Source organism: Globicephala melas, chromosome 3 (genome assembly GCF_963455315.2).
Source record: "Globicephala melas chromosome 3, mGloMel1.2, whole genome shotgun sequence".
Lineage (NCBI taxonomy): Eukaryota > Metazoa > Chordata > Mammalia > Artiodactyla > Delphinidae > Globicephala > Globicephala melas.
The window spans coordinates 154,039,440-154,066,747 of record NC_083316.1 but is presented as its reverse complement, the minus strand read 5'-3'; the positions used below and the strand labels follow the sequence as shown (position 1 = coordinate 154,066,747).

General features: G+C 43.6%; 2 protein-coding genes and 1 pseudogene across 2 annotated transcripts in view; 2 read left to right on the top strand and 1 right to left on the bottom strand.

Moving 5' to 3' along the window:
• Positions 1-1,527: 1,527 nt before the first annotated feature.
• On the bottom strand, positions 1,528-3,534 carry CBY3 (chibby family member 3). Its single transcript, XM_030844810.2, is given in 3 exon segments — positions 1,528-1,650; positions 1,652-2,213; positions 3,485-3,534. Coding segments are annotated over 3 exon segments (735 nt in total).
• Positions 3,535-16,530: 12,996 nt separating this feature from the next.
• On the top strand, positions 16,531-17,097 carry LOC115846229 (large ribosomal subunit protein uL30 pseudogene; annotated as a pseudogene).
• A 2,437-nt stretch (positions 17,098-19,534) lies between these two features.
• The window catches only part of CANX (calnexin), a 32,147-nt gene continuing 24,373 nt past the window's right edge, over positions 19,535-27,308 (top strand). Inside the window, exon 1 of the mRNA XM_030844762.2 lies at positions 19,535-19,713. The gene's annotated coding sequence lies outside the window, so the exon portion shown is untranslated. The remainder of the gene's footprint in view (positions 19,714-27,308) is intronic.

Sequence of the window (27,308 nt, the reverse complement as noted above, 5' to 3'; positions counted from 1 at the left end):
AAAAGCATACAATATGTGGTCCTTTGCATCTGGCTTCTTTCACTTAGTATAATTTCTCCATCAGTGCCTTATTTTGTGTTTTTTTCTAGGTATTGTTTTGATTCCCTTCTCATTTCCTTTTCTGTATATTTTTTATTTTCTAAGTTATTCTAAAAGGAAATTATATTTTACAACTATTTAAAAATATTTTAATCTATGTTAATATAAAATTATTAAAATACAAAAGAGCACTGCTCAAAAGAAATGTTTTTAAGCATAGTGTCTAATGACATGTTTTGTGTTGTTTTGCTGATTTAATTAGGCCACATTTTTATACACAGTAGTGGTTTAGTAATCCCTAGTCTTTCTCCTGAAAGCAAGTTAGGCCGAAGAAGGACACCCACTTCTCTCAAAGTTTTCACATGACTCTAAGAAAATGTGTTGTAATCCTACCGGACTTAAGTTTCACTGGGTGCTGAAAGGGCCTGTCTACATTCCAAGGGAAGGTTGCAGATTGCAAGGACCAGTGCCATCACCTTTGTTGTGCAGCCACATCACTCACAACACCCTCACCAAAAGCACTTTATATGATACCTTGGGCACAGGGTTCCCTATGCTCCAGGAGAGAACATCGATCTAGAACGGATATAGAAGGAGATCCAAAATCAGACACCTATAGGAGGAAAGGAGTGAAGCTGAGCAGGAGCTGACAGCCACAATTCAGGCAACTGCTGCTGGGCAAAACCAAGGTCCAGCAATGGCTGAGTCTTCTGGGTTTTCAGGAGAACACGGGAAATCTGGATTTTTAATGTGAAATCTCCAAATTCTTAAATGTTGGCAACTCATGCAAAATTGTAAAATAAGGTGGGTCGAGCAAATCCTATCTGTGCGCTGGATTAGCTCTGGACAGTGCTTGTTTGTATCCCCGACCCATAATTCTAGAGAGAGGAAAAGGAAACCCGCAACGAAAAGCGACTCGCCAAAAGCCACACAGCCAGAAGGGGGAGGCAGAGCTCAAAGTTTCGAGGGATTCTTTCGGGAAACAGTTTCCAGGTCGTAAAATACACTTTTATCCTGGACTCGGGCTGAAACCCCTCCCGGGATCGCCTCAGGGAGGGAAAGGCCAACTATAAGGTCACCGACCCCGCCCGCCCGCCCGCCCAACCGCACCCTCCATCCCTGAGCCCAGGTTTCCCTGCCTCCCGGACTTTGCCCTCCGTCCCTCGGGCCAAGAAAGCCATTGCTACCACTACCTCTCATCGCCGGCCATCCCCGCCCCCTGCTGCACTGTTGCAAGCCTGGCTCCCACTCCGCGTTTCCAACGGGCTGCAAACATCTTCCTCCACCGCCCTATCGCACCCTCCCGAGACGGACTGCTGGCTGAGTCTCCCCTCCACACCAGGCCCGGAGTGATGGTCCCTGAAGGCGCGCAGCGGACCCCCGCGCACCCGGAGCCCAGTCCTGGCCGGGCCCTCTAGGGGCCACAGGAACGAGACCGGGCCTAAGGTGTGGAGCGAGATGCGCATGCGCTGCACGGGTTTTATTGCGTCACCGCGACTCTGGAGTCAGCGGCTCGGTCAGGAGCGCGCTGCACGCGCCTTCGCGCTTGCGCATTTTCCTCTGCCAGGCGCGCGCCGCAGCGGCAGTGCTTGCCTCGTGGTCTCTCTTTTTTTTCCAACAGGTGCATGCGTGCTGTGGTCTCCGTCAGCATGTCCATGAGCAGTTCCTGCTGTAGCTTCAGGTAGTTGTTCTCCTCCAGCAGCACCTGGCTCTTGATCCGCTGCACCTGCGCCTTCCAGCCCGAGGTGGTCGGCGAGGGCAGCTGCGGCCGCGACCGCACCGGCTGGCCCTCCGTGGTCCACCGGCCGCCGCGGAACACAAAGGCCTCGTCGCTGAGGCGCGTGCGCGGTGTGCCGTAGCTGAGGCCTAGCTCTGCCTGGCGCGTCTGGTGGTCCAGCAGGTAGAAGGTGGACATGGAGGAGATGCGGCGCAGCGGAGGGCGCCGCGGCGAGAAGCGCCGCGAGAAATGGTGGGCCCAGAACTGCCGCAGCTGTTCCCACAGGCGGCTCGCATGGCCCGAGGCCGAGTACCCGAAGGCCTCCAGGGCAAGGGGCGGGTGGGCCTCGTCAGGCGCACGGATACCCAGAGCAGAGCCTCGAGGACGCGGGCGACCCAGGCTGCTCCCTTGCCTCGCAAGCCTCGATGTCCAGAATGATAAAGGCGAGCCAGGGGCACTGCTGGAGAGCAAGAGTCTGGGTGAGCAGCCTGCTTGGACGTGCTGCCCCCTCAAACCGCGAGGCCTGGTGGGCAGGGCTCAGACCCGCAGCTGGCGCTCAGGGTTAGCCAGCTGCTGGCCACTGAGGAGTCCATCCCTGCACACTCGTACTAGCAGAAGTCTCCCCGAAACCCCCTTCCCCAAAGACTACTCTGTCAGGCTTTGGGGATAGATGGGCAGGTGAAGGACCAGAACCCTGCTCTCTGAGTGCTGGGTGGCTGCTGGAAGGGGTTAATAGGCCCTTAAGGGAGGAAGGAATGATAGCAGAGACAAGCAGGTACTTAAAAGATGCACAGGAATTTGACAGGTAGATTGGGGGTGGGTAAGGGAGAGCCGCTAGGCAGAGTGAAGAGCTAGGCAAGGCTCGAATGTTGCACATGTGAGGAAGAGCTTGGGGTAGGATTGGTGTAGGGTATTGAGCTGGAAATAGCAGAAGAGGAAGCTGGAAAGGGGGACCAGGACACTATATGAGGGTGCTGTACAGGCAGGCTTAAAAGTTTAGACTTCCTTCCGTGGGTTAGAGGGCGCTGCTGAAGCATTGCGAAGCCAGGGCTGGATCTACATTCTGAAAAGTATCTGGTGGATGTCTAGCATACCCAACAGCATTACTGCCCTCGTCATTCAGTTATTTTACAACCTTGAACTGACTGGCATCTGCTTTGTGCCAGGCCTTGGTCTGGGTAGAGGGTGCCAGCACAGCCTATGCCTGCCCTGAAGATGCTCCTGGTCCAGCTGGGAAGCCAGATGTGTGCGTGTAGATCATAGTCTGGTGTGGTCAGTCCAGTAGGGGCATGTGCCATGGGCTAGGACCTATGCTTAGGGCTTGAGCCAAAAGGGGTTGCACAGACTGGATGTGACTTTTATCCAAAGCAGACTACATGCTCAAGGAAACTAAAGTCCAGATAACAGACATGTCCCATACTCCTTCTCCCCCCATTCCTGTACGTTCTGATTCTGTTGTGTGAGAAAGAAGACTATATGCTTTCTTTTGAATTCCTCTTCTCCCAATGGAGAGTGAAAAGAGAAGGAACCCTGGGGCAGGGTTACCTCTGTCATGCCTTCATTAATTCAACACACACTTACGCCTCACACATAGCTGGGCAGTACTACCCCCTAGATCTGGCTCAGGGACATGTCTCTTGGAAGCCCAAGGCTAGAACCCGACCCACCCTTGAGGTTGCATCTTTCCAGAGGATCCTTCCCCAATAATCCTCACATGTTGTACCTCACCTGGAGGATGTGTTGGAGGTGCCAAACTGCTGTCCCAGGCCTGGCCCCATCTCTGAACCACTCAGTTGCTGTCTACCGGCTATGACTCACAATGCCTCTAGGCCAGATCAGCTAATCTATAAAACAGACCCCGGGCTCTCCCCTGTATTCATTCAGCACACTTATTGAGTGCCTTCTCTGTTCCAGACACTGTTCTTCCAACGTGAGGAAGATCTTCCGTCATCAAGCTATCATTCTTAAGGGGGAGAACGTCATAAGCAGAGCCTAAGATAGGAATTTGTTCTAGGGGATTGAACAAAATAGTCCCTCATGAAGCTAACCAAGGGTGTCATGGGTCAGGTTTCCTAGAAGCAGAGCCTCAGATGAGAATTATTGAGGGATTTACTGGGGAAGTGTTTTTGGGAGAAGGGAGTAAGGGAAGCAGGACAGGGCAGGGAAAAGAGCTAAAGCTAAGCAGGAATGTGGCCTCAAGTGGAGACGAGCTCTAGCCAGATCTCACGGGGAACTGTAGAAATTGTGCCACAGAGTTAGGTCTCCTTACTGCAAGGGAGCCAATCTTTTGTGCCCTTCTCCCTCACCCAGCCCTCAGTCAGTCATTGTCAGGGGCAACTGTGAGTTTGTCAGCCAACACTTAAGGCACCTGTGGGGTGGGTGCACCCCCAGTAAAGGGATTTGTAGGATGTCAACAGCATAAAAGAGGGAGGAAGAGGGCTTCCCTGGTGGCGCAGCGGTTGAGAGTCCGCCTGCCGATGCAGGGGACACAGGTTTGTGCCTCGGTCTGGGAAGATCCCACATGCCACGGAGCGGCTGGGCCCGTGAGCCGTGGCCGCTGGGCCTGCGCGTCCGGAGCCTGTGCTCCGCAACGGGAGAGACCACAACAGTGAGAGGCCCGCGTACCGCAAAAAAAAAAGAGGGAGGATGAGAATAGGTAATAAAAATGAAAGGAAATGGGGCTTCCCTGGTGGCACAGTGGTTAAGAATCCACCTGCCAATGCAGGGGACACGGGTTGGAGCCCTGGTCTGGGAAGATCCCACATGCCGCAGAGCAACTAAGCCCGTGTGCCACAACTACTGAGCCTGTGCTCTAGAGCCCGCGAGCCACAACTGGTGAGCCCGCGTGCCTAGAGCCTGTGCTCCGCAACGAGAAGCCACCACAATGAGAAGCCTGCGCGCCACAACGAAGAGTAGCCCCGCTCACCGCAAATAGAGAAAGCCCGCACGCGGCAACGAAGACCCAAAGCAGCCAGAAGTAAAAATAAAATAAATAATTTTTTTTAATGAAAGGAAATAACTAAATGAATAAGAATTTCTGGTTGTGATACATGCCATGAAGAAAATATAGAAATACAGAAAGTGACTTTAGGACAAAATGAGGTGTAGGAACCAATTTAGACCTGGCACTCGATGAAGGCACTTGATATTCATACTAAAACCTGAATGATGAGAGACTCTAGCTACATGAAGACAGGGGCTAAAGGTACAAAGGAGTTGGGCTTGTTTGAAGGACAAGTGCTGTGTTGAGCTGTGGAAGGAAATGAAGTCAGCCCTACTCGCCAGCCACACCCAATCAATTGCCATCACGTTTACTTGGCTTTCCTGACCCCAAGGGTCTCTTGCAGGGGCCTCCTAGTTAATCCAGCATCCTGATGGCTCTAGAAGGGGTCACCCAGCTCCAGGGAGCTCACAACATAGGGCAGAGCCAAGTAGTAGTGCCACCTTCTGGGAAACCTTTTTCTGTAACAGTTTTATTGAGGTATAATTGACACAATAAACTACATATATTCAATATTTATAATGCACACTTTGATATGTTTGGATAATTTGATGTAAGAAATCATAACCAAAATCAAGATAATGAAGATACACATTACCTTCAGAAGTTTCCTCTGCTCCCATCACTATATAGATTAATTTGAATTTTCTAGAATTTTATATAAATAGAATTATTTAGTATGTACTTTTTTTTTTGCACTGGCTTTTTTTAATAAATTTATTTATTTTTGGCTGTGTTGGGTCATTGTTGCTGCACGCAGGCTTTTCTCTAGTTGTGGTGAGTGGGGGCTACTCTTCGTTGCAGTGCGCGGGCTTCTCATTGCAGTGGCTTCTCGTTGCGGAGCACGGGCTCTAGGCACGTGGGCTTCGGTAATTGTGGCATGCGGGCTCAGTAGTTGTGGTTTGTAGCCTCTAGAGCACAGGCTCAGTAGTTGTGGCTCACGGGCTTAGTTGCTCTGCAGCATGTGGGATCTTCTTGGACCGAGGCTCGAACCCGTGTCCCCTACATTGGCAGGCAGATTCTTAACCACTGCACCACCAGGGAAGTCCCTGCACTGGCTTCTTGCAGCATAATTATTTTAAGTTGAAATTCATTCATGTTGTTGCATTTATTAACAATTCATTCCTTTTTTGGTGAGTAGTATTCCATTATATGGAAATACCACAATTTGTTTTTCCATCCACCTGTTGATGGAAATTTGGGTTGGTTCCATTTGGGGGGCTATTACAAATACAGCTGCTATAAACATCTGTGTACTACTCGTTGTGTGGCCACGTGCTTTAATTTCTCTTGAATAAATACCTAGGAGTAGAATGGCTGGGTTATATGGTAGGTGTATTTACCTTTTTATGAAGTTACCAAGGTTTTTCCAGAATGGTTGTACCATATCCCTACCATCATTGAAAGAGTTTCTGTTCCTTTTCCTCCACATACTTGCCAACACTTAGTATGTTAAACCCTTTTAATTTTAGTTATTCTATGGGCATCCCTGATGGTGCAGTGGTTAAGAATCCGCCTGCCAATGCAGGGGACACAGGTTCGAGCCCTGGTCCGGGAAGATCCCACATGCCGCAGAGCAACTAACCCCGTGCACCACAACTACTGAAGCCCGTGCGCCTAGAGCCCGTGCTCGGCAACAAACGAAGTCACCGCAACGAGAAGACTGCGCACACCGCAACGAAGAGTAGCCCCCACTCCCTGCAACTAGAGAAAGCCCGCGTGCAGCAACGAAGACCCAATGCACCCAATAAATAAATAAAATAAGTTTATTTAAAAAAATTTTAGTTATTCTAGTGGGTGTGTCTAAATTGTGATTTTGATTTCATTTCTCTGTTGGCTAATAATGTTGAGTGTCTTTTCATGTGCTTATTTGTTACCCTTGTTGTTGAAGTTGTTCTTGTCTTTTGACCTTTTTTTTTAAACTGGATTGTTTGTCTTGTTGAGTGTAAGTTCTTTAACGCTAGATAAAAGTCCTTTGCAGATATGTTTTGCAAATATTTTTTTCCCAGTCTATGGCTTGCCTATTAAAGCAAAAGTTTTTAATAAAGTCCAATTTATCAATTTTTACTTTGACCCTCAAAAGGTCATGCTTTTCATGTCATATTAAAGAACGCTTTGCCAAACTAAAAGTTTCACCATTTTAGCTTTACATTTTGTGTTCTATTTTGAGTTAATTTTTGTTGATAGTGTTCTTTTCATATGGTTGTCAAGTTGACCCAGCACCATTTATAAAGACTAGCCTTTCCTCACTATTTGCGGTTATGTCTTTATTGTTCGTCATGTGACTGTGTATGTATGACTGTTTCTGGGCTCTTTATTCTCTTTATTATTATTATTATTATTTTTTTTTTTTCAGTACGCGGGCCTCTCACTGTTGTGGCCTCGCCCGTCGCGGAGCACAGGCTCCGGACGCGCAGGCTCAACGGCCATGGCTCACGGGCCCAGGCACTCCACGGCATGTGGGATCTTCCTGGACCAGGGCACGAACCCTCGTCCCCTGCATTGGCAGGCGGACTCTCAACCACTGCGCCACCAGGGAAGCCCTTTATTATTCTTTTTATTCTTGTACCAATACCATATTTTCTTAATTATTGTAGCTTACAGTAAGTCTTTATCTGGTAATGTAAATCTTCAAACAGTTTTTTTTAAGACTGCTTTGGTTTTCTAGGTCCTTGGAATTTTCATATAATTTCAATTCCATGTAATTGAATTTCTATCCTAATTTTAGAATTAGAATGTCAGTTTCCACAAATAAACCTTTATGCTCACTGTTCAAAGCTCTCTCTTATCATCAGGATAAGCTTGAATCAGCCCTCAGAAGTTTATCTAATGGACATGGAATCAGAGCCCAGGAATATATTAACCCAGCCAATCACACATTCGCCTTCTCTCCCTCACTCCCTCTTCCACCACCCCCCCCAATTGTGTCTATGTTATTAAAGCTACTTTTCATTAACACTCATGACATTTCAGGAAGGTCCTGAGTGATCATCAGGAATGGTATTCAGCAACTTTCAATTTCCCTATTTCCATGGTCTACAAAAGAGGAAAAGCTACAAAACCCAAGGAAGTCTTTTTTGATGATTTGAAAAGGAAAAGTTTAGAGGAGGAATAATTCCCACTTAACATGTTAACTCCTTTCACAAACAGACCTTGATTTTGAGGAAATTTAATGAAAACTAGTTTTGTTTTGGTTTTTTTTCTTTGCTGCACGGTGCAGCATGCGGGATCCCAGTTCCCCTAACTGTGATCAAGCCCATGACCCCTGAAGTGGAAGCGCGGAGTCCCAACCACTGGACTGCCAGGGAAGTCCCGAAAACTGTAGAATTTAAAAATGCACAGTCAATACCAATGGTTCCTGGCTCCTTTGAGGCACTCCATCTAAATGTCACTGAAAAGACCAGATTTGGAGCCTGTGAGGAAAGGAGTACCAACAGGTCTGAGTTTAAGGACGTAAAGCTCATTCTGATGGCACAGAGGAAAGGAGAGAGGACTTAAAAAAGAATTTTCATTTCTTCACAGCCATAGTGGCTGTAAATGTCAGTGGATCCCTTCTCTTGGCAACCAAGAGGAATAGTTCCAAAACCAAGGAAGCAAAATCTTGTTTACCCTCATGACCATTTCAATCCAGCTTCTATGATAATCTGTTAGTGATATTTAACCTTCTCTGAAACAATGAGGGGTTCTCTGTGCTAACATAGTTTTTTAAAAACTACAAATATTTGCATTTGTATAAGACCTGATAAAAACAGTAATTCAAGTAGTACGGAACACAAGAAGAACATAGTTATACAAAATGCACACGCTTCACCTGGTACTTCCATTTTCTGCACGGTGCCTTTTTAGGATGCATGAAAGGATGCCCATCTCCTATGTGGTTCATCCTTCCCTTGGGCTTTTCTTCTTTAGCTTCTCCTTCAGCCTTCCTCATGGGGTTGGTGGTTTCAGCAGGGGTGGGATGCAGCATGAGGGGTAACCACAGTGGTGGTCTAAGTGTTGCTATTGCTTCCTCTCTCATACCCATGCTGCTCCCAAGCCATTTTGCCTTAAAATTAGTTACATGCATGTTCTCTGGAATCTTCAATACTCTATAGAAAATGTTTAAATTTTGTTTTAAAAAATAACTGAAAAAAAGTGTTGATGATGTTCTATTTGCTCTAGATAACCACCAGGAAGCACCCTGGAACCTGAGAGTCTGCACCTGGGTTTGAGTGGTAGTGGCTAACCAGAGGGGAAGGTAAGCAGACAGGCATGAGAGCACTGAGTCCCCCTGAGAATGGAAGATTTCAAAGTCTTCTGAAGAGTGAAAAGTGGACTTAGAATGTGCATCATGACACAGTACAGAGTGTGTGGCAGCAGAATTTGGAAACATCTGCCTCAGGGCACTGGGAGCAGATCACAGGTCAAATAGCACTTATTTTCAGCAGAAAAACATTTTTTGTTGTCCTATTGAAATGTTAATTTAAATGCTTTATAGGTAATTTATAAATTTATTGTGGTTTTATATTTGTATAACAGCTGTAAATAGGTAGGCTTATATTTATAGACATTTAAACAAGAATGTGTGGTGGGTTAATATTCTGATTAGCCCATATATAGTTGTCCTGAATATTCCTTTTTATACAGGTACCTGTTATCATTTAAATGAAAATCTGAGGCTTCCTGCAGAAAACAGAATTATTTGGGGGCTTCTAACTTCCAAAATAGGCTCTATAGGATCTGAACAACTCTGAACAATTGTCTTGAATTGTGAGAGCCTGACTTTTTTTTTTTTTTTGCCACGCTCGCTGCGTGGCTTGCAGGATCTCAGTTCAGTTCCCCAACCAGGGATTGAACCCTGGCCACGGCAGTGAAAGCGCCGAATCCTAACTACTAGACCACCAGGAAAATCCCCTGGCTTTTTTATTTTTTTAAGTTGTAAATTTAAAAATTGTGCAAGGAAAAAAAATTTTTTTAATAAAAATTGTTCAAGGAACACCAGTATACCCTTTATCTAGATTCCCCTACACTCAGCATTTTACCCTATTTCCTTGATCATTTCTGATCCTTTTACATACATCATAGTCCTTTGCCCTAAATACTTCAATGTGTATTTTCTTACGTAACCACAGTACAGTTATCAACCTTATGAATTTACATTGATATAATACAACCATCCATATTTCAATTTTGTCAGTTTACTAAGAATGTCCTTTATAGCATTTTTTCCCTCTAGTACAGGATCCCATCTAGGGATAGGTATTGCATTTAAGTGTTGCAAAGGAACCTTCCCTACTGTGGGCAGGCACTTTTAAGACCATTTAAATGTCCTGTTCCTCAAAATTCCCACTAAAGTTAGCATCCACTGGTGACTCTTGCCTGATCCAATCTTTATGACTGCCAAATTATGCTTTTCCAACACTAGCACATACTTATCAGTCGGCCCTCAGCATTCTACTGTAAGCAAGAGATCTTCTTTCTCCTCTGCTGGTATGGTGAGATAATAGAGAAAAAAAAATACATATATATATATATACATATATATATATCTCCGCCCCCAGGCACATCTTTTGTTCTAATATTTGGTCTTTGACTCCTGTTCCTGACAGTTTCTAAATCCCTCAGAATTTCCTGAGTTATAGCAGTGTCTTTTGGTCTAATGAAGTGACTCATGGTGGGCTCCTGGATAGGAGCTGTTCACCAGAAAGACAGAGCCATGATTGGACACTTGGGACTTTCAGCCCCTCCTCCCCTCCCCCATTCTCCAAAGGGGAGAGGGGTTGGAAATGGAGTTAATGATTGATCCTGCTTCCATAAAAATCCCCTAAGTCCTGGTTTCAAAAAGTTTCCAGATCGGTGAACACAGCCATGTACTGGGAGGGTAACACATCCAGCTCCACGGGGACAGAAGTTCATGCTTGGGACCCTCCCGGACCTCGCCTTGTGTATCTCTTCATCTCGCTGCTCATCAGTATCCTTTATCATATCCTTTAATAAACTGATACATGTAAGTGTTTCTCTGAATTCTGTGAGCTGTTCTAGCAAATAATCGAAGCCAAGGGGGAGGAAGTCATGGAAACCTCTGATTTATAGCCAAGTCGGACAGAAATTGCGGGTAAGCTGAGGATCCAATTCTTGCGATTAGCATGTGAAGTGGGGTCAGTCTTACAGAACTAAGCCCTTAACCTGTGGGATCTGACACTAGCTATCTCCAGGTAGCTAGTGTCAGAATTAAGTTGTAGGACACCCAGCTGGTGTCACAGAATTGCTTGCAATGGGGAAAACTGCCACACATCTGGTGTAGGAAGTGATGTGAATGTGGTAGTAGTGTGACAGTAAAGAAGAAACACAGGAGGGGGACTTCCTGGTGGTGCAGTGGTTAAGAATCCACCTATCAATACAGGGCACACAGGTTCGAGCCCTGGTCCGGGAAGAGCCCACATGCCGCAGAGCAACTAAGCCCGTGCGCCACAACTACTGAGCCTGCGAGCCACAACTACTGAAGCCCACGTGCCTAGAGCCCGTGCTCTGCAACAAGAGAAGCCACCGCAATGAGAAGCCTGCGCACCGCAACCACGAGTAGCCCCCACTCGCTGCAACTAAAGAAAAGCCCATGCGCAGCAATGAAGACCCAACGCAGCCGAAAATAAATAAATAAAAAGTAAATAAATTTATTTTAAAAAAAAGCAACACAGGAGGAGTGTGAGTTTTCTCTTTACAGGTATAGACTTATTAATTCTATTTTTCTTTTCCTTTTTTTTTTTTTTTTTTTTTGGCGGTACGCGGGCCTCTCACTGTTGTGGCCTCTCCCATTGCGGAGCACAGGCTCCGGACGCGCAGGCTCAGCGGCCATGGCTCACGGGCCCAGCCGCTCTGCGGCATGTGGGATCTTCCCGGACCGGGGCACGAACCTGCGTCCCCTGCATCGGCAGGCGGACTCTCAACCACTGCGCCACCAGGGAAGCCCTTTTCTTTTCCTTTTTAAAATTTGTTTACAGTTCTCTTTTTCAGTGGTTTATAGTTCATTTAATTATTTTGATTCTCAGCTGGCTGGGCCCTCCCCCAGAGATTCTGATGTAATGTTCTGGGGGTACAGCTTGGGCACTAGGATTTTAAAAGCTTTCCAGGTAATTCCAATGTGCAGACAAGGCAAAAAACAAAAACAAAACAAAAATACCCTTGCAATGTAAAACATAGAGACCAAGGCAAGCAAACAGAAAACAGCTGAAAGGAAACAGCGAAAACATACAGAGAAAAAAATTTTCAACCAAAAGTAGTCAGCAAATTTTCTCCCCAGAAAACAATTATGAAACTGGAAAAAAAGATTTTTTTAAAGATTTAGGGCTCTGGAAATTGACCATAAGTAAATGAGAAATTGAGAAGCATTTATCCATGAAAAACTTCTGAACTCTGGTTAGAACAGTGAGAGTCTGTGGCATTCTTGTCTGAGGCTGCTAACATTCCCCGAGCTTGGTCAGCAAGCTAGCTGTCCCAGAATTGGGGAGGCTGCACAAACCAACAGCTTCACTGCCAGAGGGGGGCTCACTGAATCCGAAGCAAACCACAGTGAGATACTACTCTATATCTACTAAAATGGCTATTGGCGATGATGTGGAGAAACAAATCCTCCTACATGGGAAATGTAAAATCAGCAGCCAATTTGGAAAACAATTTAGTAGTGTCAAACAGTTAAACATAAACTTAGCATACAAGTCAGCAATTCTATTCCTATGTACTACTCAAATGGAAACTTGTCCATATGAAGACTTGTATACAGGGAGTTCCCTGGTGGTCCGGTAGTTAGGATTCGGCGCTTTCACTGCCCTGGCCCGGGGTTCAATCCCTGGAAGCTGCACGGTGTGGCCATGGATAAACAAAATGTATATCTATGCAATGTAATATTATTCAATAATGGAAAAAGAATCAATTCTTGATACATGCTACAACATGAAGTGCAAAAACATTATGCTAAGTGAAAGAAGTCAGATAATGATTCCATTTATGTGAAATATCTAGAAAAGGGAGATCAATAGTGGGAGAAAGCAGTTCTATGGTTGCCTTGGGTTGGTTGGGAGTTGACTACAAATAGGCACAAAGGAACTTTTTGGTGGTGGAGTTATTCTTTTTTTAAAAAAAGTTAATTAATTAGGCTGCATAGGGTATTAATTGCTGCACGCAGGCTTTCTCTAGTTGCAGCAAGCGGGGGCTACTTTTAGTTGTGGTGCACGGGCTTCTCATTGCAGTGGCTTCTCTTGTTGTGGAGCACGGGCTCTAGGCGCATGGGCTTCAGTAGTTGTGGCACACGGGCTCAGTAGTTGTGGCTCACGGGCTCTAGAGCACAGGCTCAGTAGTTGAGTTGCATGGGCTTAGTTGCTCCGCGGCATGTGGGATCTTCCTGGACCAGGGCTCCAACCTGTGTCCCCTGCATTGGCAGGCAGATTCTTAACCACTGCGCCACTAGGGAAGTCCGGTGGTGGAGTTATTCTAAAATTCGATTGTGGTAATGGTTGCACAATTCTATAAATTTACTAAAAATCAACGAATCATTCACTTACAGTGGGAAAACTTTATGGTATGTAAATTATATTTCAATAAAGTTAAATAAACTATGTGAGGGTAGAATAAAGATACTTTTACATGCGCAAGATTTCAAAAAAAATTACTACACAGTCTTTCTTGGGATAGATGTAACTATTAATTGAGGTAGTAAACCAAGAAAAAGTGAAAATGTTGGGTTTTAAGGGAAAAATAAAATATATATCTATACAAAGAGTGGTACACCATGTCCATAGCAGTTGTATATCATATAGCCAAAAATTGAGAACAGCCCAGTTGTCTTATTACCTGGTTAATGGATAAACAAACTGTGGCATACTTGTACAATAGACTACTACTCAGCAATTAAAAGCAACAAATTACTGATACATTTTACAACACAGATGAGGATCTCAAAACAATATGAGTGAAATAAGCCAGACACAAAACACTATATACTATATAATTGCATTTATATTAAGCTCTAGAAATGACCAGTCTTTTCTATAGTAACAGAAAGTAGATCAATTTTTTGCCTGATGCTGGTGGTGGGGACGGAATGGGAATGGATATGAGGAAACTGTGGTATAATAAAAAAATACATTTGGTCTTTATTCTGGGTTCCTGGCACAGAGCTTCTAAAACCCTTGGCATTTCCTGAGTGATGAGAGCCTTTTGTTATTCATATCATTATGAATATCATATCATCATTCATATCATTATGATGATGTCCCCTTCCAACAACACCTGAGTTTATGCTAATCAGGTGATTATTGCTGGGCCCCTTGATCAATTCAGGATAAGGGTGCTAGAGAAACCAAACCAAGTGATTTAGAGGAGTAGGATTTTCAGCTCCACTTCTGACCTTTAGGAAGGGGAGAGGGACTGGAGATTGAGTACAATCACCAATGGTCAACGATTTATCAACTGTGCCTACTAATGGAACCTCCATAAAAACTCCTAAATAATGGTGTTCAGAGAGCTTGCAGCTTGGTCAACACATGCAGGTGCTGGGAGGTTGCATGCCCAGAGAGAGTACAGAAGCTCTGCACATTCACACACATACACATCCATACCTTGCCCTATGCATTTTTCCATTTGTTCCTGAGTTGTAGCTTTTTTAGTAAACCTGTGATAGCAAGTAAAGCACTTTCCTGAGTTCTGTGAGTTATTCTCTTGAATTACTGAACCTGAAGGGGGGGTGTCATGGAACCCCCAAATTTGTAGCTGGTCAAGCAGACATGTGGATAGCCTGTGCACCTCATTTGCAGCTGGGCATCTGATGTGGGGGCAGTCTTAGTCTCTAAACCTGTGGTGTCTGAAACTAACCGGGTAGTTAGTGTCAAAATTGAACTGAACTGACAGAAGTGGTGTCAGAAGAGAACTCATATTTGGTGTCGGGGAACTTCAGAGGAAACTTATGGTGTAATGGAAATGTTCTATATCTTCATTATGTAGTGGTTACATGGTATGTGCTGTACATTACCAAAATTATGGAACTGTACAATAAAGTTGAATTTTTAAAATGTGGGGTCTAGGAGTTGAGGAAACAGGAGATCTGAACCCAGGAGGAGGTACAAGGAGGTCCAGTGACAGTGGCTGAAGAGCAGTCTGTTAACTGAAAAAATATAATTGCACAACCTAAAAGTTGAGAATTATGTTTTATTTGGTGGGCTTGCTGAGGACTTAAGCCCAGGGGATAGCCTCTCAGATAGCTCAGAGTGACTGCTCCAAAGAGGTAAGGTAGGAGTCAAGATATATAGGGGGTTTTGCAACAAAAACCAGGTAGTCGGAACATCAAAAGATTACTTTTTTAAAAAAATTTATTTTATTTATTTATTTTTGGCTGTGTTGAATCTTCATTGCTGCGCACGGGCTTTCTCTAGTCACAGTGAATGGGGGCTACTCTTCATTGCAGTGCTCACGCTTCTCACTGTGGTGGCTTCTCTTGTTGCAGAGAATGGGCTCTAGGCTTGCGGTGGAAGCCCTATGGTGGATTTTTAATATATATTCTATCTTTTTTGAAAATCTAAGCACAAAAGCAGAAATTTGATTACTTACTGAAAAAATAACATACGCATTATAAAAATATCTCCTTTCCATATCCAAAGTCTTAGCCACCTCTTGGGCATCAACCACTCTTAGCAGTTTCTCCTGCATCTTTCCAGAAAGCTTGTTTGTCCAAGCTTATATCCATGAGAATATAGCTCCCTTTGCAATATGAAAGGAAACATACTTTTCTCAGTGCTTTTTCACATAACACTAAATCTTGGCCATCATATCTATATACATATGTGTTCACCGAAAGTTTTCCAATGCAGAACCATTATATGGATGAGCTATATTTTATTTAACCAGTTCTCTATGATGGTGGTTAGGTTGTTTCTAGGATTTGGATACTACAAACAATGCTGCAATGCACATCATTGTGTATATATATATATATATATATATATACACACATATATATATATATATTTTTTTTTTTTTGGCGGTACGCGGCCCTCTCACTGTTGTGTCCTCTCCCGTTGCGGAGCACAGGCTCGGGACGCGCAGGCTCAGCGGCCATGGTTCAGGGCCTAGCCTCTCCTTGGCATGTGGGATCTTCCCAGACCGGGGCATGAACCCGTGTCCCCTGCATCGGCAGGCGGACTCTCAACCACTGTGCCACCAGGGAAGCCCATGTATATTTTTAAATACAAGTACATCATGTGAATATTCTATCAAACCTAGATATAGATACAGATATATTCCCAGGAGTAGAATTGCTGGGCCAAAGCATATGTGCATTTTTATTTTATTTTTATTTTATTTTTTAAAGTTTTTTTTAAATTTATTCATTTTGGTTGCTCTGGGTCTTAGTTGCAGCACGCAGGATCTTCGTTGCAGCATGCAGGATCTTTAGTTGCAGCATGCAGGCTTCTTAGTTGCAGCATTTGAACGATTAGTTGCAACACACAAACTCTTAGTTGTGGCATGCATGCATGTGGGATCTAGTTCCCCGGCCAGGGATCGAACCCAGGCCCCTTGCATTGGGAGCGCAGAGTCTTACTCACTGGACCACCAGGGAAGTTCCCATGTGTGCATTTTTAAATGAATATAAATAATTTATTTTGAAAATCATCTTGCAGATTATAAGGTCAAAATACATTCAACCCAATCTCCCACACGTTCGACATCTAATTATAAAATGATTATTTCTTTTAAAGAAATACTCCAATACCTCAAAGTACCTTTTGCATTATCAAGAAAAGATCTTATGCCTTTTTCCAACTGGAACCATGGTGGGTGTAGAATAGAAGGAAAAGCCTTAAGAAACAAGTGGAGGGATTTTACAGAGCCTGAGATCGAGTGCCTGAGAAAGAAGTTTGCCCAAAAGATGCTTCAAAACGCAAGGAAGAAGCTTATCTATGAAAAAGCTAATCACTGTCACAAGGAATATAGGCAGATAGAACTGAGATTCAGAAGGAAAGGATGACAAGAAAAGCGGGCAAGTTTGGTGTACCTGCTGGACCCAAATGGGCATTCCTCATCAGGATCACAGGTATCAGTGGTGTGAGCCCAGAGATCCGAAAGGTGTTACAGCTTCTTCGTTTTCGCTGCATCTTCCACGGCACCTTTGTTAAGCTCAGCAAGGCTTCAGTTAAGATTTGAGGAATGTGGAACCACATATTTCATGGGGGTACCTGAACCTGAAGTCAGAAAATGAATGCATCTACAATTATTGTTATGGCAAAATCAACAAGAAGAGAATTGCCCTGACAGATAACACTTTGCTCCATCCCTTGGTAAATATGGCATCATCTACATGGAGGATCTAATTTGAAGGGCTTCCTGTGGCCCTTCAAATTACCTTCTCCGGGAGCCCAGATCAACAGATCTAACAGGCTTATTAGATGGATGAACTGAGGTGTGTCTACCATGATTATTTTTGTAATCTGGTCAGTTAATAAACAGTGACTGATTTCAGACTATAAAAAAATTAAAAACTCATTCTGCAGGGATTTGTCTGCAACTTCTTTTCAAGAACATTATGCTTTAGCAGAAAAACCCCTAAGAATTCCAAGATTCTTGGCAGGACCTACAGTCCTGCTCTGTCTTGGGCCCAGACCCAGGATTCCCAGGATCAGCTAAACCTGAATTCCCTTTTTTTTAGGGGCTCTATACTTTACCACCAGTCACTCAGGCTCATACTCTCATCGTTGCCTTTGGTTCTTCTCTTTCCCTAGCCTCCTGAATCCAGTGGAGCATTCTTCAGCATCAACATTTAATGCTTTTGTTCCTATACACTCTGTCATTCCCTAATTCTGCCCTTTAATCAACTTCAAGAAGTGGCTTCCTAACCAGCCTCATAGTGGCGGCATGCGGGCTTCTCCATGCGGTGGCTCCTCTTGTTGCAGAGCACGGGCTGTAGGCACACGTGCTTCAGTAGTTGTGGTACGCAGGCTTAGTTGCTCCTTGGCATATGGGATCTTCCCGGACCAGGGATCAAACCTGTGTCCCCTGCATTGGCAGGCAGATTCTTATCCACTGCGCCCTGGAATAATATTAAAATAATGCTTCCCTAGGGAATCCCCTGGCAGTCCAGTGGTTAGGACTCGGCTTTTTCACTGCTGGGGCAGGTTTGATCCCTGGTTGGGGAACTAGGATCCTGCATACCATGTGGTGTGGCCAAAAAAAAAAAAAAAGTTTCCCTAAATATCTAAATCATAACCCAAACCTAGAATTTAAACTATCTCTCTACAGACTCCTTGGCTAGGTCCTAACCCAACTCTGGAGCTGACCGATCTCCTATTACTTTCTTGAACACCTTTCTCCAGCCAAAATACTCTCATACATGGTGTCCCCAAACACAATACCCATTTCCCTGCCTTTGCATATGCCATTCCCTCATCCAAAGAAGCCTTTCTCCAAGTCTCCACCTATAGAAATCCTGCATATCCTACCAGGGCCAGCTCAAGTCTTACCTATTTCCCTGTCCATTCTAGATGAAAGCAGTTCCTCCCAACTCAAAATCCCATTAAATTCTCTTCAGTACCACCATGTTTTAGCAGTTACCTTTGCTGCAGTAGCTCTTTTGGTCACATACAGTTCCTGTAACTACATTTTAAGCTCATTGTTTGGAACCTGTGACATCCAGAACATCATTTTGCCTCGAATATCCACTTCCCCACGTAAAAAGGAAGCAAATGCTCTTAACACAAATTTGGGGGGTGAGAGTTGGAGAATACTAAACTCATGCAAACACCAAACTCTTGACTTCTCATTTTCCCTTCCAGATGGCAGGAGGGAATAAAGCTGGCTCCTGGGGTAGTTGATACACCTACTGAGTCTAGTTTTTCCCAGCCTAGCATTCAGCCTTTGGGTATCCAAACAAATGGAAGACAGAGACCAGGACCTATAAAGGTCTAGAAAAACCATAGACCACTTCCATTTTCTGAGGTTCTCAGTATACTGAAAACTGAAGATGTGCTAAAAGTGAGTTACAAAAATTGTGGTGTGTTTGAAATTTTTCCATCGCACCATCCTTTTCTTTCAATCCTGTTGTCAGTGTGTCTTTGTGCCCTCTTTGTCTAATGTTACTTAAGGAAACATCACAAATTGAAAGTTGAAATAACCTTGGAGGGTAGTGTTCTGGACTGTATTTGATGTTGGGTAACAGGGTGGCCTCAGGCTGCTGGGCCCAGAGCAGTGACTCTGCAGGAACGGTGGCGCCTGGTTACACAGCGTGGTGCAGTCGACCTCAGGCCTGACTTAAGGAGCCGTGACGGGTTCCGTCAGCGCCGCGCACTCGCTGCATTGGGGACCAGGCCCTTCCCGATATCTCACCGGACTTCCCACCCCTTCTTGCCAGCTGCCACTTGCCCCTCCAGAGAAGGAAACGGGATGCCAGACCCCGAGACCCGGGTCCAGGCCCAGGAGGGGTCGGAACCACAGAGACTGGGATGCAACGCCGGGCAGCAGGCCCAGTAAGGAACGAAGGCAACACGGCGCGGGAACGCCGGCCCGGCCGGCCCCGCCTCAGGGCGCGCGCCCTGGGCGGTACTCCATTCCGCCGCAGCCCGACCCCTTCTCTCCCGCCCAACCAACGGCCACTTCCTGCCTCACTCCCAGCCAATCCCCACTCTCCACGAAGAATAGCCCTAGGGAGCGTATGGGAAAGTGAAGAGAGCGATGGTCTCATCGACCAACCGAATCCCGGAACTTGCGCGGGGGGGCGGGATTTAGCGCTGGCCGCAGCTACTCAGGAGCGAGGGGCGGACGCAGGGCCGGGCTTCGTGCAGTGGGGCTCGCTCGCGCGGCGGTCGCGGTAGTCAAGGCCTCTTGGTTCAGCAGCACGTGACGGTTGTGCTGCCTCAGCCGCTGTCTTTACTGCAGCGCGGGGCCGGGTGTGCGGGCGGGAGGAGACGCGGCGCCGCCGGCGGTCCCCCTGAGGCTCGAGGTGAGACGGGAGGCCTGCTCGTGTTCTCGGGCCTGTGAGGACCCCTGGGGGCCTGGGTACGCGGCGCCGCGTCCGAGGGCCCGAGGAGCCGGGCGTGGCCGGGGCCGAGGAGTCCGGCTGGGTTTCGAGAGCTCAGGCCCAGGCGGACGCTCGGGCCATGAAGGGCGAGGCCCGAACCTGGGCCGCCTGAGTTGGGTAGCCAGGCCCAAGCCGCGCCGGCGGGGTCGGGAGGCGTGGCAGGTGCCCTAGAGCCTCTCTTGACCTCTGGGAAAGCTAACTTCTCCTTCTGGCTTTGCTTCTAGGGCTTTCTTAAGCCTGTTGTTGGCTGCTTGTGAAGCTGCGAGGTGTTCTGGTGTAACCGGGTAAAGGTCTGGAATAGGACCGGGCCTAGTCGGTATCCCTAGTAGTGGGGAAGGGTGATAGTGGGCCGAGAGAGAATGTTTAGGATTAGCATTACAGGTCCAGTATTTGAAAATTAAAACCACAAAGTGAAGACTGGACTCTGGTAGCCTGACGAGTATGAAGAATGTGCTAGAACACGCAGTGGTTGAAAAATTTCAGTCCTAACATTTACATCTATTCGGGGATGGGGAGTAAGTAAACTAGTAAATTCACAGGATTTTTAAAGCAGGAAAGCTCCCAAAAGCTCTCTGTGGGCAGGTTGTTTTATAGTGGAGGAAACTGAGGCCCAGAGCTCTGAATGATTGGCTCAAGGTCATGCGATTAATTTTATGATCACGTTGGAATTACTGTTGAGGCAGATTTGGTGTAGTTGTTAAGGCTAAGCCCTGATTCAAGTCCTTCATCAGCAATTTGTTGCTATGTGAACTTGGACAGTTTACTTCCCCTTTGTGCCCCAGTTCTCTCCAAATAATGGGTATAATACCTGGTGGAGTTGTTAGAATTAAATTGTGTATAAAAAAGGACTTTAACTGCTTGATAAACGATTGAAATAAATTGTTATGGTCTGAATGATGTTGGTCCACTACACCAGCATCCTACTTTTTGAGTTGATTAAGCCCTGGGACCTAAAGTCACATTTATGGAGATAGAGGAAGAAACTGATTTAGTGGATTAACTGCTGGGCATGACACAAGTGAATGCTGGCTGAAGGAAGTTAAACTGAGCTGAATATTAAAAGGTTGGGAGGACAAAGGTGAGCCACAGTTAGGCTCTTTACCTCTAATTTAAGAAATGGAACATTTTGCTTAATTTTTTAATAAGTAGAGTTGGTGGGTTGGGAGGATTTGATTTGTTTTGGTTTAGTTTCTTTTAAGGGAGGAACTGTATTGATCTTAAAATCATTCTGTATCTCAGTCTTTTGACAGTGCTGTTTAAGGGCCATGAGTAAAATCACTGCTGAATTGTACATTTGCTATAGTTAGAAATGGTAGGTATAGGTAAAAGATGGTGTGGGGAGTTCTGTGCACCACCCAGGGTACACAAGCAAATAAGCGGGGGAACTGGATTTTGAGATGGCCAGAATGAACTTTGTATTGGAGTAAATGTGTCGCACAACAAACAAATTTTCTGACCTATCTGATAATGGGTGTTAGCATCCCTCCCTACCTTACTATCTTAACTCAGCAGTTTCAACCAGCACATTATCTTTCAAGGACCTCGAGGGGTAAACGTTTTGACGGAAGTTGTTGCTGCAGTTTTGGCAATCATGCTCTTGCATCCTTTCAGTTACAGAGTTCACTTTGCCCTGAGAGATAGCTTAAGGGGATGAAGTGACAGTTGGTAAGCATAAATGCAGGCTCAAGAGATTTGAATTCCAGGCCCAGCATGGTAACTAGCTTAATGAACTACATTGGTTTCCACCTCTTTAAAATGGGAATGAAGAGTGCCCTGGATACCTTACCAGGAGGGACAAATAAGATGGTGAACATGAAATTACTTTGAATGGCATAGTGAACTGTGCAAATAGAAGAATTGGCAGCTCATAACAACTCCTAGGAAATAATAAAAGTGCCTGAACATAGTTATAACCTATATAGCTTACCGTAGAACTTTGTCAGTAAAGTGTATGTTGAATGCTTTGTTAACTAAAACAGATGTGCCTTTAAATTAAAGCTCAACTGTGCGCTGTGAAAATTATTTGGAGAATTTTGTTTTTTAAATAATTTAGAACCTTCAGCAATGTTTTCGTATCCACATCTTAAACCTACTTAGTTTATAGGAGAAAAGAAAGTGCTATGGAAAAATAGATTTTAATGTTCCTGTCAGTGAAAAGCAAAATTCAAAACTGTAAACTAGGCAGTAGTATATATCTGTTTTTAAGTGGATGATCATTTACAATAAAGACCACTTTGAATTTTATGTACTTTTTTCCCCCTTTAAGTGCTTCTATATTTTGACTAGATGCACATGTAGTAATATCAGAGGGACAGAAAGTAGTAGTATTAAAATGGTTATCTGCGACTGGAATCAAATTCCTTTTAAGTGGTTCCTTTTCAATCTAAGACTTCAAATTTCTTATTGCCTTAAAACTCAGCGTTTTAGAACCATCAAAAGTTAAATGGTGTCACTGGGCAATACCTAGTAATAGTAGAAATCACTGCTAATGTTGCATTTACTGTAAGCCAAGTACTGACATAAACACTTAACATGCATTTTGTTTATATAACAATCCTAAGAAGTACATAGTGTTGTTATTCTCATTTTAGAGATGAAGAAACTGAGGCCCTGAAGTTATTAAGTAGCTGATTAGGGATTGTGACTTCTGAGTTCCTGCTCATAACACTATTCTATGTTCTACGCCTAACTGTGACCTTGGACAGCTTATGTAACTTCTCTTAGCCTTAGTTTTGTCATGTGTCACATGGGGATGATAGAACTTCCTGGGGTTCTTCTGAGGGTTAAATTAGACAACCTAAGGTAAGACTTAACATTTTTAAAGGGTATATTGGGACTTCCGTGGTGGTCCATTGATTAAGACTCTGTGCTCCCAATGCAGGGAGCCCGGGTTTGATCCCTGGTCAGGGAACTAGATCCCACATGCATGCCACAACTAAAAGATCCCGCATGCCGCAGCGAAGATTCTGCGTGCTGCAACTAAGACCTGGCGCAGCCAAAATAAATAAATAAATAAATATATTTAAAAAATAAAAGGGTATATTAATAGATGAATGGATAGCCTACATGAAAGAAAGACTGCCTCATTTTTTATTACACACTGCCTTTTAAAAAAAAATCACTTTTGGGAATTCCCTGGCAGTCCAGTGGTTAGGACTTGGCTCTTCCACTGCAGGGGGCCGGGGTTCGATCCCTGGTTGGGGGACTAAGATCCCACAAGCCATGCGGCATGGCCAAAAAATAAAAATCTTCCCCCCCCCCCCCAGAAACCTAGAACACCAGCTAGGCCACTTCTTCTGTTCTTCTTTCTAATTTCTCGTGGATCAAAGGAATTAGAGGTGAAATTTCCTAACTACTTTTAAGAGGTAAAATTCCACAAAGGAAAGCCCCAAACCAAATGGTTTTAACACCAATCCTTCACAAACCCTTCTAAAAAATAGAAGAGGGAACACTTCCCAACTCATTCTATGAAGCCAATATTACCATGATACCAAAACCAGACAGACTTCACAGGAAAAGAAAAACATAGAACAGTATCCCTTAAGAAAATAGATGCAAAAAATCCTCAAAATGCTAGCAAATGGGATCCAGCAACATATAGAATTATAGGGCTTCCCTGGTGGCGCAGTGGTTAAGAATCGGCCTGCCAATGCAGGGGACACGGGTTCGAGCCCTGGTCTGGGAGGATCCCACATGCCGCGGAGCAACTAAGCCTGTGCGCCACAATTACTGAGCCTGAGTGCCACAGCTTCTGAAGCCCGAGCACCTAGAGCCTGTGCTCTGCAACGAGAAGCCACAGCAATGAGAAGCCTGCGCACTGCAACAGAGTAGCCTCCACTTGCCGCAGCTAGAGAAAGTCCGCGTGCAGCAACGAAGACCCAGTGCAGCCAAAAGTAAATAAATAAAATTTAAAAATTAAAAAAAAAAAATTATACACCACAACCAAGTGGGATTTATCCCAGAAATGTAAGGTTGGTTCACCAAACTATAATAAAGAATGTAATATACTGCATTAATAAAGGACAAAAACCGCATGATCATTGCAGTCGATAAAGTGCAACACCCTTTCGTGATAGAAGCACTCAACAAACTAGGAATAGAAAGGAACTTCCTCAGCCCTCTTGAGACAAATAATCCCTTCTGTGGGATTCCTTCAGTTCCTCTTTCTAATTTCTCATGGATTAAAGGAATTAGAGGTGAAATTTCCTAACTACTTTTAAGAAACAAAGGCTTACAAAGAAAAGCCCAGAACCAAATGGCTTCACTGGTGAATTCTACCAAATACTTAGGGAAGAATTAACGCTAGTCCTTCACAAACTCTTCCAAAAATACAAGAGAGAACACTTTCCAACTCATTCTATGAGGCCAATATTACCCTGATACCAAAACCAGACAAAGACTTCATAAGAAAACCGTAGACCGGTATCTTTTAAGAAAATAGGTGCAAAACTAGACTAACTTGAAAATATTAAAGTTTAAATTTAATTTTAAAATAATTTGAGCCTCCCTTTGTTTTAAAGATTTTTTTTCTGAATGGACCCTTACTGAGCATAAAGATTCTGCCAATGAGAGGTGACAAATGTAATATTTCTTTAGTGTTTGCCCATTCCTAAAGTTGATCAATTTTGGATTTGTTAAAATTTGTTTCCATTAAATAGAATATTTTGTGTTCAGTTGAAGTCTCATGTACATTATTAAATGTGTATAGTAAAATAATATGGACTTTTTTTAGAATGTGTGTTGAGAACAGAATTATCATTAACCAAAAATAAGTTAAATTTGGGAGAATTCATAAAGAAAATTGGTGGAAGAGCAGGAAAAAAGAAAATCACAGATAAATAGGGATATTTCCCTGTCCAAATGCTATAATTGTATATACACCGTTGCAAGGAAGAGTTAAAGACGAAATCGTAGAGTATAATCAGAGGAAAGCTAGTGTTTCTTGTTACATAAAATCATTCAGCTTTGTTGAAATATAGGAGGTGTACGGGCACAGTTACACCTTTTGGCCCATTCTGGGAATTGAAAATGTATTCACTGTGGTTGTACTAATTTTGTATCAAAGAATAAACCATTTGGGAACTCCTATGAAGTACTGGACTCTGATAGACTTTGTATTATCTTTTTATATTTTCACAGCAAGCCTTCGAGCCACTAATACTACAAGCTACATTATAAAATAGGGAAGAAAGACTCATGGAAATTCAGTAAGCTGACCAAGGCCACAAAGAGGATCAGGAAAGTCTAGAACCCAGCTTTCTCTGACTTGACAGTTTACACCATCACATATACCATACTGCCTTTTGTATAAGGAGTTCATTTTCTGAATCATCAGTTTTTAAAATAGAAAACTTCCATCTCTAGAATTCAAGATAAATTCACTCTTTGAAAAGTTAAAAGAGTGAACTGAAACATTAAAAGTGAGTAGATTAGTTTCTCTTGAAAAATCCTTCTGACTCAGATTTTGAGAACTGGGCTTTTTGCTCTGTCCTTGGGAAACTGAGAAGCAAGTCAGAAATCATTTATATTATTTATAAATATATATTACAAATGTGCATATGTTTAGCTCCTGTTTTCTTGGCTTTGTGTACGTTTGTCTATGTGATCCCAGAGGGTAGAGCTTCTCTGACTTGGATATAGGTTGATAATTATATTTTATTATTAAAAACAAAACACTTATTAACTGTAAGGAAGGGAGTAAGGGGTTCATATTTCTAATCCAACTCATTTCTGAGTCTTCCTCTGTACTTCTGTGCTTTAGAATTTAAAGCTGTTTTCTAGACAACTTTGATCAAGTCTAAAGAACCATCTATACTGATCCAGTAATAAATTTTTTAAAAGAAGATTTTAATTTTGAAATAATTATAGACCCACGGAAAGTTGCAAAATAGTACAGAGAGGTCTCTTGTACCCATCACCCAGCTTCCCCCAATAGTAGTATAGATAGATAACTATTGTAAAATATCAAAACTAGGAAAAAATTGCACTGGTACAGTCTAAAGACCTTATTCAGATTTCTCCAGGTTTTATATGCCCTTGTGTGTACATAGTTATGTGCAATTTTATCATGACACTAATTCATTTTTGAAATTTTTACTTGTTTGACTTTTTTTTAATAGAAGGAAAATACTCAAGCTAGAGCGTTAAGTAGTACTAACATACCTATGCACATTTTTTTCCTAGTTAGATAAAAGGTTATGAGTTTATTTTGGTATTATCCCCCCAAAACCCCCAACATTTGATTAATAGAACTAATACTACAGAATATTCATAAACTCTGAAAACATGGGCAAATACTTTTTATGTTTCCAGACTTTAAGGACACCCTATATAGATTGATCCTGAAGGTCAGAGACTTTTTTTTTTTTTAATCCTTAGTAACTAGTTGACACTCATGGAATTGACCACTATCAGCAAACATTCATTTAGTTTCTAACATGTGCTGGGTTTTCTGATGGGCATCATATATATTCTCCTTTAACCCTTTGTAACGCAGAATTCCGACAGTTCAGTCTTGTGACTGCCAGAAAACAGTCTTGAACTCTGCCACCCAGCATTTATTAAAAGTCCAGTTGAGAGAATTCACTGGTGGTCCAGTGGTTAGGACTCAGTGCTTTCACTGCTGGGGCCTGGGTTCGATCCCTGGTGGGGGAACAAAGGTCCTGCAAGCTGTGCAGTGCGGCCAAAAAAAAAAAAAAAAAAGATAAAATCCAGTTGAGAGATTTATTGATGAGTATTTGAAGGAAGTGCAGTCTGTTCACTTCTCTAGAACCTAGAAATTGTAAGTTTTATTTGTAGATCAGTTCTGGATCAACAGAAATCAGAACTTGGACTATATAGTGTTGGCCCTCATAGTATTGGTTTTATTGACTTAGGCTTTGCTCTAGTTAAAAACTCAAATTTACATATAACTTAAGGTATTTTAAAGAAAAGTTCACTTCAGTAGACTCATAAATATTAAAAGATTCTCTTGTTCGTGGTTTTGATTTTTAATTGCTGGCTCTTCTGGAGGTCTATGCCTGTAAGTAATTTGTAATTTGGCCAAGACAGGAATTTAAATGGGCCTACTGTGGGACAGTTTGTGGCATTAAGTAGCTTAGTCATGAGTTAGACATCCACCCAGCATTTGCACCCTAGCTCAAAGGGGCACTGCTGTAGAGTAACGGTCTTGCAGTGATAAAAAAATTAGAGCGAGAAAATGGCTCTTGGAAGAAAACCAGGAAATGAAGTGCTCCAAGAAAATGATGGCTTTCAAGCAGAAAGTAAAAGTATGGGAGAAACTGCTATAATGGCATTCAGGAATATGAGAAATCTTGTACTAGAAGAGCTAATGTAGCTTAGTGAGCATGAACTGTGAAGTAGAAGAGACTTAGAAAATGTAGTAAATGTTTATTTACTGCTGGAAAGTTACTCGGTTTAAAGGTACCTAATTTCTTTATTCACTTTTATTCCTGATCATTCTGGATCTAGGAATCACTTGCTCTGTGGCTTTGGGCAAGTTGGGGGTGGGGGAGATG